A 14,652-nucleotide genomic window follows, 5' to 3' on the forward strand; every position below is an offset into this window, starting at 1 on the left:
AGCTAAGGAGAGGCTGAACGGTAGCACGGATAACTCGTAAACGCTTCCCTGAAAGGCAAAGCAGAGGTACTTCCTGTGCACGGGACGAATGGGAACGTGAAAGTATGCGTCCCATAAGTACGGGTCATGTCCGGATGGGCAGACTGGAGAATGTGATGGTGACGGCATTTGGAACCTCCTTCAAAAACTCGTTGAGGAGTCTCTGGTCTAGGATGGGGCGAAAGCCGGCGTCCTTCTTGGGTACCAGAAAGTATCTTGAGTAAAACCTCTCTCCACATGAGATGGGGTCTACAAGACGAATGGCTCGCTTCGGCAGCAAGTCAGCCACTTCATGTTGAAGTACCGAGACCTGAAGAAGGTCTGTCATGGATATAATCGTGACCCCTCAGAAGGGAGGAGGCCCCATGCGAAACTGTAGCGCGTAACCATTGTGCACGGTGGTGAGCACCCAGGTGTCCGAGGTGAAAGCGCGCCAGTATTGCAGCTGGTTTGTGGAAAAGGGGGTCTGAGGCCACAAGCCCTCAGGGGCCCTTCCTGCTGAGGTTTGGGCGGGGCACACTGAGAAGGGTGCCTAGGGAGAAGGCCCTGGAACTGCTGCCTAGAACGCTGTTGTGTGGGCGCGCGGTTGCCTGTAGGCAGTGCCTCAGATCACCCAGCGGAGCCGTGTGAACCGGAACCGTCCTGGTAATGGTGCGTGCATGGGGAGGTTGCCAACGGCTCGACCTGCCCCCTGCCGGAGCACGGAGAGGGAGTAGCTCAGCCACTTGCCGAGATGCCTCGCGTTCACGTTGGGAGCGCTGCAAGATCTCCTCCACAGTTGGCCCAAAGGTATGCACCGGGGATATCGACACATCTAGTAGCGCCACCTTGTCTGTGTCTAGGACGCTCACCTCTGAGAAGAAACTCTGAAGCCATCAGCTCTGGGAGCGGTGCTTCCCTGAGTAAGCCGTCCGTGTAGGCCGTTAGTATGCCTGCTGTGTTAGCCAAGTGCACAACAGGCCTACCGAAGCACCGAGGGTACCACGTGAACCAGACTATGCGTGCACTGGGGTACTAAGTGCCGGGCGCTGAGCACTGTGCACCTGTTACATTATGACGCTTAGTGCAGCGAATACCATGCGCGCCAACTGCACCAAGCACTGTGCTCATGTAGTGTATGGTTACCGTGTGCATCGATCACCGAGTGCACCAAACAGTCGCACACAAACAACAGACAGTAAAGAAGCAAGCCTGCAATGCAAGCAAGGCAGGCTGCTGAAGAAAGGAGACAAAAAAGAGACTTTATTTTTTAGATTTGCTGATTCCACGAAAGCAGGGGAACTGCAGTCAACCCGGAAAAGTTATTTTAATATACGCTCAGTTGTCAACACAGAAGGTCTTACCTTACCGTCTTGAGAGGCAAAAAGAGGAATGGCTTCCGTGGGTTGACTATTTTGATCCCGCGGTAGGTGGTCCCTGTTGTTGGTCGTCTTCGAATTGAAAGGGAACAATTAGTTATTTTTGGGTAAAATCACTGTGACCCGAAAGTTATACCCTTAACCATTTCCTTTTTGGTGTCTTAGTATAATGGTCACTTGTATCATTTTAATACCATATTAACCTTTCTCAAGGATTAAAAACTAATTTACCAGAACAACATTTAACAGTTTCTTCAGAGTGTAAATGTTCTTTGCATAATTTAACAAACATCAGATGCTGTACAATTGTGTCATTATACAATGCATAGGTATTTCAAATACCCTATTCACACAGCCTCTATAATGCTTAATCACTGCATTTTGAAAATGTGATTGTGAATGATGTGAATGGCATAATTTTCTTAGTCTAAATAGGGTATACATTGTCAAATTGACTAAATAAAGGGGCATTCAGAACAGAAAATAGGAGGCACTTTTTTACATAGAGAATTGCGAGGGTCTCGAACCAACTCCTCAGTAATGTTGTTGAAGCTGACACCCTGGGATCCTTCAAGAAGCTGCTTGATGAGATTCTGGGATCAATAAGGTACTACAACCAAACGAGCAAGATGGGCCGAATGGCCTCCTCTTGTTTGTAAACTTTCTTATGTTCTTATATTCTTAAATGTGTTGTGTTCTTTTTGTTGAGACCACCAAACTCATTGTATGTTGTTACAGATTAATCTGGATTCAAATCTGGGTTTCCTTGGTGAAAGTCGACTGTTAACCCACTGGACCTATTAGCCCCTTTGCATTAAATCAGTAGTCCTCACTGGCTATTTCAGTCCATTCCAGTCCAGGGCTGCGTCTTAACCAACTATACAATTAAACAGTCCAGAGCCCTATTCCTACCAGGTCTTTAAGTTTTGAATTAAATCTAGGTGTTTGTGACAAGCTGGCTTTAGTGGTTATGGTAGTTGGTGGTGAATCTGACATGCTGTTGCGCTCAGCGAGTTTATTGTAAAATAAAATATTTAAACAGAAAACAGGACAGGTTACTTGCGGCCAAAATAAATAGACAAACAAAACTAACAGACGCTAACAAACAGGGATGAACACTAAAGAAACACATACCATGCTGGTCCTGCAGCACCACGTAGCAATTGCTTCTTAATCTTTCTCTCCTCAATCTCTCCTGTTCCTTCGCCCTGAACACACAACCCCGAGTGAATGAAATGTGCATCTATATATACAATTGTGCTGGGATTCAATTACCAATTAATTATTCACTTGAATCCCACCATGTGAACTAATCTGTGAAAACCCTGTGTTCACATTTTAAAGTACTTTAATGCACGTGAAGTGAAGTGCAATCCCTGTGCCAATTATACATTTTAAATAACTTGTGCTACACACACCCATTTATATCCCGTGCAGCCATATCTATACACCAACATTAACACACCACACGCAACATATAACACAGCAATGCACACAGGGGCGGGGCACATTGCCAGAGTGTTCCATTCAACAATTAAGGACCTGCTTTGGAATGGACTGAAATATCCACAAGCGCTTAACACTTTTAATCTTCAAGGTTTAAACGCCATTCTCAAATTACAGAGAAAAAAGTTTCAGCTCTATAAATTGTCAACAATTTGTAAAGGCTGCCTAAGTTGTACAACAAACGAAAGGCCCTAAATAAATGTGTTGTTTTATGCAAATAAATTAGGCAGTAGTTCAATGTAAATATTAAACACGACAGCAGCATTCCTATCTTTCTAGGATTTAGCTAGCCAGCTTTTACAACTTTCATTATAGTCTGTCAGAATGTCTGAGGTTCATATATTCCAGTGATGGTGATTTTAAATTAAGACACTAAAAATAAATACCATTTAGTTACTTTTCAGTTCAACCACTGCCTGAAGGATCCTCAACAGCAACACTCAGTCCATTGTCACTTACTGTACAAGTTCAGCATCAGCAATATTTAGGTTACTGCAAAACAGGACCTTGAACTACATAGGCAAATTCAAACCCCACCGGTTTGTATGTAACTGTAACTTTCCGTGTTTGCAAATGACAAAAATACTGACAAACATCTTTAATAAAAAACATCTAGACTGTTTTAAGACTCGCATGAAACACATACCCTTGTTTGTTAAACTAGTGAAACTTTAGAATTAATTGGATTCAATTCAAGTAGGCCAGCAATCAGCTACAAAGTGTGTAAGTAACCAAACTGAATATTTAATGGGAAATGGTTTCTTTTTATTTTCTTCAAAAGACTTTCTCTTTACTGTTCTTATCGGAGACATCCTTTAATCAACAGTTTACTTAATCAGAATCACCTGAACATTGTTGGATAGCCATCAAATAGATCTGAAACTATAAATAGCATGCTAACTCATGGTACGCAGATGACAGGAAGGCGTATCATGTGGAATACATCTTTTTTCCATTTTTGTTTTTCAAAAGGAAATTCATTTCTTCTGATTCCTGAAAGCATTTGCAAGTGTTTTGCTTAAATACTGGAAAGGTTTTTCCCATTGATTCTGTGATGAGTGAGAGATGTGTTTCAAAAAGATCCCCTTTCAGTTACCCAGACTGTAATGTGAGGCCTGAACTTCTCAAGCCTAGCCAAGAACATTCAAGAGGCGGGCGGCTTTAGGAATCCAATTTACCACATTTTTAATCAACCCAGAAAAAGTAGAAAAATGATGAAGCAAGTGTAGTACTTTTCTTTGAAGTCATTGTTTTTTTACACCTTTAACCATTTTGACTTTTTTCATTGTGCCTTTTGATGTAAATATTTACGGGCCATGCCTAAACAATGCAACTTATAAAGGAGGGCCTCTGTAAAATATTGAGGTATTACCAATGGCATGTCTGATTGCTGTAGAATTCCTTGCTGTAGTAATCCACCAACCCAAAAGGGTTTATTTAAAATATGGGCATAAAGACATCCTGAACTGCAGCCAAATGTTCTAATCATAAATATACAGTAGAGACAGAAAGGGACTGATTAAAACACTGGACTAGTTTAAAGGGTTGTTTTCTTTGCATTTCTGAGGCCTGTTTTATTTGGCTGTTTATTATCTTTTTTAGCTGGGTGATACTGTACATCCCATCATTTGGATGGAAAGATTGACATAAGAAAACTTCCATCTGGTTTTGTGAGTGTTCTTTGAATGTATACTGTGGGTACAGTTTGTAACTTTCTCATCCTTATTTTTTGCTTAGTGAAGCACATACAACTTATTCTCTACATTTTTGTTGTAAAACCACAGTGCAGTTCACCAGTCTTCCATCTTGTAATTTTATTTATAAAAACAAGGACCAGGAAAAAAAATTCTCAGCTAAATTATACAGAGCCACAGTTAATTTCCATAATAATAAAATGCTTCCAATCTAAAGAGGGCCATGTGGTCAATGAAAGGATGGCCAACTCTGCCAACTCTTATTGGTCTGGTTTGGCTGGAGCTCCCCATGTTTTTGGAACAGAGATTCAATGGCACGTGAACACTATAATTGTAGCAATTTTCTGAGCATCTTCTACTTCCGTCATATTGGAATTGATCCAGATGGAATGTTAATCCAACCACGGAACTAGGTCCAAAGTCAGTCTCTGATTCCAGCACAGTTTGGGGTATAACTCAAACCATGTCTCAAGCTTCAGGAGTTTATTTTTGAGTTGTGTTCTCTTGATTATTTTTATTATGAGTAATTATAAAATTATGAATTCAGGAAGTGGAATGCAATGTATTGCTTTTATGTCTATTTATTTTTTCATTTTTGTTTGGTGTCTGTGAATGTAGCGATATTGAAGGTGAGGGACAATGTCCCCACCTTGTAGCTCTGCAAGCACCTCAATTCTGCTCAGAACACCACTACCATTCAATCATGGGACTGCCACATTAACTGAATTCTGAGGGTCAAGTTTCACTGGTGACTTGAGTCAAACCCCGGCCTCCAGAGGTGAAAGATTCAATCTAAATTCTGTGCATTGTCCTAGCTAAGATGGGGTGAATGTTGGTATTAAAACACAAATTCACAATGCAGTAAAACCGGTCTAATCCTGCCACTCTCCATTCTATTTGAGCAGAATTTTGGGGTCCCAACCAAATCCTATTGAAATAAATGGTATAGCCTCTACAATGCGTAACCTGTCTATTATGGAATCTTGTATTATTTGTATGTCTTGTCTGTCTAAAGCCAATGTAAATGTGACTGTGCATCAAGTCTATATTGTTTAAACACACACATGTCCTGTGGGTATGGTATATCTGCAATAAAATACTTGTATACATAATGGACAGAGCATTTTAAATGAATACACTCCTTGAATTACAGGTTATAACTGGACAGTACTCCTACGGTATGTTCTTTTAGGTTCAGTATTAGATTTTACAATAGCTACCTCTAGACAGGTTTTACTATACACTATTGGGTGCTACAAATTCAGTACAAATGCTGCATTGTTGAGTGACTATGAGTAATATATTTTACAGTTTGTAGGTTTTGTATGCAAAATATTTAATTGAAACATATTTAGCTGAGATATTACTTACTTAGTTATGTATTTATTTTTTCAGGTCTGGAAGCTGATGGCATTTACAGAGTAAGTGGTAACTTGGCCACAATACAGAAGTTACGATTTCTAGTGGATCAGGGTAAGTTTCTTTAATTTCTTTAAAATAATGTTGTTTTGTAAGGATTAATAAAATGAAGCAGGCTTTTCATGTAAATTAAAGCCTGGTATGCATATCAACATGTTTTAGGAAATGTGTTCCTGAGAACATGGGTAGGAAACTTGTGTAATTTGCATATATTGTACAGAATACTCCATCAGCGTTCATTGAGATGTGTGACTATTTCACCCTAGAAGAAGGCCCTAAACAACCCACTCACATTTATTGGTTGTTAGTCCTCATTTGTTGAATACTTACTGTGCTCCCTGAACATTTACTCATAAGTGTGTCATTCAGCCTGTAGTTTCAATTCATGATGGGCTTCATAATTGAATATCAAATGGTTAACATTATCACACAGAATACCCTCCTACAAGTAAACCAGTGTAAAGACATATACATCATTTAGCAGGGTATGTGTTGCCTGTTTCACCCCATTCAAATATATCCTGGTATCAATATATCCTGGTATCTCTGAATAGATAAATAAATGCATATGATTTTAAAAAGAAAGCTGTCCCACAGATGCAATGTTGCCCGAAACTTGATTAATTTATTCACAATTTGGTTTGGTTTGGTGACTGCCAAGAATTTTAATAAACTACCAGGTCATTATCCTTATGAGCACCACTGTTATACACTTCTGTAATAAAGGACATTGCATATGGGTGTAAGTGTGTTATATTTATAAACTCAGCCTTAATGGATTTGTTAACAGTTCCAATTACAGAAAGCGTATTTGCTGTTTGTTTGGCATCTGTTTCCTTTCTGAAACTGCAGCTCAGATTTTTATTAAAAGGTTCATGTACCTTCTACCTGTAACCAGACTCCTGCCAGACATGCCTCTGAATTTAGTGTAAGCAAAATGAAGACATGTTGAAAAATCACAAGGTCTTACTTTCATTTGTGGGTGGGCTTCTTTTCTTTTAGTTAAAATATACCTTTAACTATTTGGACAGCATAAGTAGCATTTTAAATGTAAATAACATATGAGACATTTGAAAGATGTTACAGGCAAATACAGTAGCGCATATAGGAACACCTTTTAAGAGAACACTTCGGCTAAGAGAATAACCTTGTGGTGAAACTGATTCTTTCCCATTGTAAATGCTCCGCTTAAAAGAACACCTTTTTGGCAACGATAGCGATTCGTTCACAACTGATACAGTAGTGTTTTGTAACCTGATAGTGTCTTAATTTTGGTTCATTGGCTCGTTTTGTATTCTGATTTCCATGAGTGAACCTCATCACTACAAAATAGCATGTACACAAATGGTGAAATGCGCAGCTGTTTCTCTTGCTACAGAAAGTGGGAATTTGTTCAAGCTCTTGAAAGAAGCCTAAATCAGACACAAGTCACTGAGCAATTTGGTGTTTTCCTTTCTGGTGAGTTGCTTCACCATTCTATTAAATAATTTTGTGCATGTCTTAAATATTTCTCCTGTACATGTATTCATAATTCATCTAGAGCTACTGCTGCATTTTTTAACATGTGTAGGGGTGCTGAGTTAATTTAGTTTGACAGTTAGTTTATTATTATAGTTTATTAACATACACTTGCATATTGCTTTTCTCTTACTTCCTCTGTTCATTTCACATGTTGATGCATGTGCGTCATGACAAGTAATACATATTTATTTATTGATTCATATTGGGTCTGGTGGTCAACTCCGTCTTAGAGAACACTTCGGCTAAGAGAACGATTCGCTTGCTTCCCTAGGAGTGTTCTCTTAGCTGGAGATGACTGTACCAAAATAGGTGAAAAAAGTACAGGAGGCTGTGTGGTCCAGTGGTTAAAAAAAATGGCTTGTAACCAGGAGGTCCCCGGTTCAAATCCCACCTCAGCCACTGACTCGTGTGACCCTGAGCAAGTCACTTTACCTCCTTGTGCTCTGTTTTTTGGGTGAGAAGTAGTTGTAAGTGACTCTGCAGCTGATGCATAGTTCACACACCCTAGTCTCTGTAAGTCGCCTTGGATAAAGGCGTCTGCTAAATAAACTGTTGTGTCTTTTGCTACACAGCATATTATGAGCACATTTTATTAATTTAGCATAGTATTATTATTATTTGTTTATTTAGCAGACACCTTTATCCAAGGCGACTTACAGAGACTAGGGCGTGTGAACTATGCATCAGCTGCAGAGTCACTTACAAACAACGTCTCGCAAAAGACGGAGCACAAGGAGGTTAAGTGACTTGCTCAGGGTCACACAGTGAGTCAGTGAGTGAGCCGGGATTTGAACCGGGGACCTAGTTACAAACTCTTTTCTTTAACCACTGGACCTCACAGCCTCCTAAGAAACCATATATTATGACCACATTTTATTAATTTAGCATATGTAAAAACCATACATCAATACTGCAGAACCCAAAACACTGATGAAGGCATTAGCCAAAATGTTTGACTATATTTCGTACTTCAGTATTTTTTACCATATGAATGTTTTATCTCTCGACCCAGATAGATGCAATATGTCTTAATTTGTCCGTGCACAGCTTCAGTAACATAAAATTGAAAGGAAAGTTTTGTATAAAACAGTGAACAAAATGATTCTGTGGCATTAGTGAAAAAATAAGAAATGGTAAATCGAACTCGAGGGGCATAATCCACATTTATGTTTTCAGTAGGTTTTACACAGAACTCTATGTTGGCTTCTATTGTCACCAGTTATTGAGAAAGTGTGGGTCTTCCTAGTTTTCACTGCTTTGGTCTGTCTTTATCCTGTTAGATTTCAACATCAAGTACTTTTACTGATGTGGTTGTTTTTTGAAAACACAACTATTTATTTTATAGCAGTCTGAATATTCTAATTCATTGCCGTAAATAGTCCAATGCACACAGATTCCCGTGTCAAATCTTGTTAAGAATGCGTTTGTTGTATGTTTTCAAGGACAGCTGTAAAGACTGATACTATCCAGACCTGGTTACAAATCATAATGTTTGCTAAAGCCACTAGATAATAGTGGTTTCACTTTTAAAATGTCTGTTGAAAAGACTACATAAAGGAGCATATTGTTTAATATTTGGTAATACATTCTCGAATACCTAAATTCAAACTTAAAATTTCCAGCTGAATCTTACATTCTGCTGAGACTATTGAGTGTGTGTACTGGTTTAGGATGCAATCTGCTTTGTAGTGGAAATGTAGAAACACAATGAAATTATACAGGGGGGGGGGGAACCGTGGTACCGCCTAAAATGGGGTTCCAGTTCCAAAGTTTTCACAATTGTTTCAGGAGTGAAATTATTTTATAACAATTAAAGTATAGCATATACAGTAAAAACAATGATAACATTGAAACACTACATGCAATGTAACATTATTTAAATTGGATTACAACAACTGGGATAAAATGATGTGATTAAATGATTTACTGGGGCTGTTGAATGTACTTTACTCCATTTTATTTATTTATTTTTTTGTTCAACCTCAAAAGTATATGCAAATATTTACTAATTGGCATAACTCACTTATTTGTAATTACACACAGAATACACTGTTCAACTTTCATAAAGATAAGACTAATGGATTCTCATTTATTAGCCAAAGTGTTTTTTACAGTTAATATCTTTTTGATTTGCATATATGTTAATCACATAACTTGAACTAAGCATATTAGCATTTACAGATGAGCACATTGTTTTGCTATTAAAAATCAGTTTATAAGTATTAAAACATTATAATAACATATTCGGTTAGCTGTTTGATATAAAGATAAGATGACCTGTCTTTGTGTTTCTGCATTGCATGAGAGAGCCCAGAAGCTGGAATATATCCATATGTTTAATATAAAAAACAAAGATTGAAAATGTATTCCATCTCAAAATGTTTTTTTGAGTCTATCAAGGTTTTTTTTGCAACTTGCACAGTAAATGAAGGTCATGGTTGCTTGTAAAGTAGCAGTTAATAACATGTGTGCATAGGGAACAGGCTCATGTTGGTTTTCTAGGAAGATATTCTCCATCAGATTACTGCTTCTGAAATTTGGGGGACAAAAATATAAAGAATAATTTAGAAACACCACTGGAGCCTTAAAATGTAGAAACTACCCCTGTAGCTATACCGGCCCCTGAAAAATAAAATATTGCAGTTAACATTATTTTTAGTTTATACAGTTGTCATTTTCTTTTGATTTATGATACAGTAGTAATGCTTTCATTGAAATTGGAGGACATTTTAAGTTGCCAAAATTGTGAATTATATTAATATTATATTTAAAATCTTTTGATACTTAAAGAGGGGCAGCAGTGTGGAGTAGCGAGGGGCACTGCTGCTCTACCCTTGAGCAAAGTACTTTACCTAGATTGCCCAACTGTATAAATGGGTAATTGTATGTAAAAATAATGTGATATCTTGTAACAATTGTAAGAAATAAATAATAATAATAATAATAAAATCAAATTATGGCTCAAGCAAGTTATACATAGTACTGGAAACACCCCCACGATCCAATTAGTGTTTCAATAAAAACTTCAAAAACAGGTTGTCTGAGTGCTTGTCATTTCTGAGTGTTTGCAACTGCCAGACTTGTTACTGTTCCCTGTTTTTATATATATATATATATATATATATATATATATATATATATATATATATATATATATATATATATATATATATACACACACTAATGACACAAATGAAAAAGGGAATCTCAGACAGCATTTTATTGCTGATACATTTTAATTAAAGTGAGAAAATATTAGAATGGTTTTAATGGTCACCCTAAACAAGAAAGATTAAGTGCTTCAAGGGAAAATGCCTTCTTATAAAAAGCAATGCAGACAAAAATGCACATATGTAAAACAAGTGAGATGTAATATATTAACTAGATAATTTAATGATGAGGAAAATGTCTGCTTGATTAATGGTTAGAAGGGTAAAGAATTACAGGAAAGCTGTCTCGATCAGTGCTTTGCAGAGCCGCCATTACTGCCTGTGCAATTGTTTAACAAGGTTTTAATTGAAAAGATAAGTGAATGCACATTTAAAAGTACTGTTAATTTACTTTATAATCACCCCATCCTTCACAATATTGACAGCGCTTAACTCAAAACCATTTCTGCTATACTGTTATTATTTTCATATGTACACAAAAAAATGATCAAGTACCAAACATGAAATTATGTCAAATGCATTTACAACTTTGCCTTTAAAGTGATAGTGGGTGATGTACTGTTCTTAAAATATATACATTTTTCTGTTCTTCCACACAAAACCCCTTTTCATAAAAAAATCTCTCTGGGCTGAAAACAAACAAACAAACAAAAACCGCCAGGTGGTCCACCTGGGATTTGATTGATTGCAAGTGTGAAATATTGGTTTTTAATATTGTTACTCATCTTTTACAACTTTTTTTTTTTTTTTTCAAATGAAGGAATTTCTAAATAGTGTTGATTATTGATGAATCAGAAATACATAAATGTCGATTAATGGTTGGGGTTCTAACCAAAGATTGTTAGCAGTACAATTGTGGTTTGCTGAAATAACCACACATAAAAAATCATGTTGTGGTCAAAATAAAATACAGCCAATTTGTCGAAATACAATTTCAGCCAGAAATGTTATATAACATGTGGTAATCTAAACTGAAGGTGCAATGACTCACTTTGTTTTGGGGTTTTGAGGTACTTCTCTACTTTTCCCAATCCAAAATGGTGAAGGAAATTATAGTAGTAAACTAATTTGTTATTAACACATTTCTGTTCATGTTTTCTGTTTACATATATTGATTAAACCTAAATGCAGTTGAAATACCATTCAAGTAAACCCGTGGATGATACTGTCTTGTTTACAGTATGCAAGTAGCATTTTTGGCTGCAGCTAGGAAATGCTGTTGTCTGTCCTTGCATGTGGTATGTATTGTTTTTATGTTCTTAGAGGCAATACCACGTCTTCTTAATCTCTTCATTATTTAATATTTCTTCAGATTCTTCTTATCTGTTCACTGCTCAACAGGACCCAGTCTGTCTGTTTGATTGATTGACAAACATTTGTAATTAATAAACACTGATTCCAAAAGCATTATGTTTTGCTCCAGAAAACCCAGCAGAACAACTAATGAACTAAACATTGTCCTCGATTTTTGACAAACAGGAATGAAAGGTACAAGCTAAATACCCAAGCTTAAAATGATTCCTCATAAAAGAAAACCGGTACAACTGGATGGGAAAAAAAATCTAGTAGATTTCATATTAAAACAATTGAGACAAATAAAGCTAATAACCCTGTGTGGTGGGATGCCCCGTCCCTGTGCATATTTTTGTGTTTTATGTTTTATTTTTGTGTGTAAGTATTGGTGCATGGAGTGTATAGGCTTGCTACTATTCGATTTTTATTTTTTTGCCAAATCGACGATTAATATTGACGTTTATTTTTGAAAGAATTTACTGTTTTTTCAATCTTTATTTGACTTTTATGCTTTAAAAAAAACAAACAGACTTTTTATGCCATTGAGAAACGTCTCATTTAGAGAAACCCCTTTATCCTATTCTACATGCAACAAAACCATGGTTCCCAACATTCTAATTGAAATAACGTTTGGTTACAGCGAAGCTATACCTTGTAGATATACAGGTAGTGGACAAAAAATGGAAACACCAATGTAAAGTCATTTAATAGGGCGATGGCCCACTATGGTATCCCGCTCTGTGGAGTTCTCGGCGGACTGGTTTTGATGAAACTGGCTGCTCGTGCCCCAGGTTGAAAGTTGCAGTCAATTGATCTGCAGTTGCTCGCCTGTTTAGCCTTGCACTGTAGCCCATTGCTGATGATGTCTTTCCCTCGGAGTTCCATGCCCACATCACCTTAGACACCGTTGCTCGTGAAACATCAGCAAGTTGAGCCATCTTGGTCACTGAAGCTCCTGCCAAATGTGCCCCAACAATCACCCCTCTTTCAAAGTCACTGAGGTCTCCTCTTGCAGCCATGCTAGCCATAATTATAGGCAACCAGGCCTGTCCAGAATTTTTATGCATGACCCTAAGCATGCTGGGATGTTTTTGCTTAATTAACACATGAGCCACACCTGTGTGGAAGCCCTTGCTTTCAATATATTTTTTGTCCCTCATTTACCCAGGTGTTTCCTTTTATTTGTCCACTACCTGTATTTCACATGTCAAAAATGCAACATATCCTTTCCTATTTTGTGGCAATTTATTGATGTAAATCTTTGATTATTTTTCCCTAAGCTCTGATAACTGGATGTTCTGTTGAGGACAGAGAATATCTTTGACACATCTCTCAGAACAGGCTTATAATTTGTCCCCAGGTTGGAAGTTGTAACTGATTGACACTGTGGTCAAACAACATTTCTTTTTTCACTGGAGGATACAGTACAAATCCAACTCAAGTTAGCAGCATAGTGTGTATTTCTTTTTTTTTAACCACTGAGATGTAATAGGTATGTCCTGCATACAAAGGTGTCTTAGCTGCTCTACCTCTACCTATTTGTTCTAATAAAAATAGTTAAATATTTTCCAAAATGAAAAGGTATTTTATAAGTTTTAAAAAAAGATACCCTCAGGTATTAATTAATTGAGTTGCATCCCATTATTCAGCATTATGGGAAATGGCCAGTTTGTTACAGCTCAAAAGTGGCTGTCAGCAGTGACATGAATACATCAGGGTGCATAAATCTCCCATATAAACAGTCTGGACTCAACCACAGGTATACCAGGGGGGTGTTAACATTATCGTTCACTGTTCATCTATGAGCAAGATCCCGTCAAATTAGTTTAGGACCAGTGTCAGATGTATTATGTTTAACTGTTACTAAGCTGTCTTATATATAAACCAATGTTTTCATTTTGTTGGTTAGTGGTTACTTAGTGCCTACTCATAAACTTAGAGTTAAAAGATCAACTGTCTTATGTAAAACTGTCCTCTTTTTTACCCAGTTATTACAAGTTATGTGGATGTCAGAAACTTTCAGAATATATTCTGTGTGTATATATATATATATATATATATATATATATATATATATATATATATTAGTAACAGAAAAGACAGAATGTAGTCCTGGGGAGCTACAGGACTATGTTTCCCAGAAGGCCACGGAAGCAGGGGTTTTTAATTGTAAATTGTTAACACGAACATTGCCTGGGATGGACACAGTAGCAGCACCTGTCTCTGTGACTGATCGACAGATGATTTTGAAGGCAATCACCTGCGCATTCTTGAGTGAACACTGCCTGCCATTTTCACTTGCACCACACCTTGTAGAATATGCAGCAAGGATGTCAGAAGATAAACTTGCATCTCCAAGTTACACATGTACCCTAATTTGGCCGATAGGATCCAGTTTTCTTCAAATAATTGAAGTCACAGAAAGAATCCACAAGCTAGAAGATGTCCTTCTGGTCTTTCTTTAGCTTCTTGACAGAGCACAAACAAAAACAACATGCTGAAAAAATTGAGAAGATTCTGGAAAGCCACAATGTTGATGAAAAGCCCTGTGTGAGGATTGAGGAAATTCAACACCACCTTATGAAGCAGGCCAAGTCAAAAGCAAAAAAAAGGGGCAGGAAGGACAGAATCTTGGTTGAACTATTCAACAAT

The 14,652-nt window shown here is 37.4% G+C and overlaps 1 protein-coding gene across 1 annotated transcript in view; it reads left to right on the plus strand.

The window, feature by feature from the left end:
- Positions 1 to 14,652, plus strand: part of LOC117403637 (rho GTPase-activating protein 15-like) — a 161,292-nt gene that overhangs the window by 93,023 nt on the left and 53,617 nt on the right. Inside the window, exon 12 of the mRNA XM_034005889.3 lies at positions 5,993 to 6,070. Coding sequence (XP_033861780.2) covers positions 5,993 to 6,070 — 78 coding nt within the window. The remainder of the gene's footprint in view (positions 1 to 5,992; positions 6,071 to 14,652) is intronic.

Source organism: Acipenser ruthenus, chromosome 10 (assembly GCF_902713425.1).
Source record: "Acipenser ruthenus chromosome 10, fAciRut3.2 maternal haplotype, whole genome shotgun sequence".
Taxonomy (NCBI): Eukaryota; Metazoa; Chordata; class Actinopteri; order Acipenseriformes; family Acipenseridae; genus Acipenser; species Acipenser ruthenus.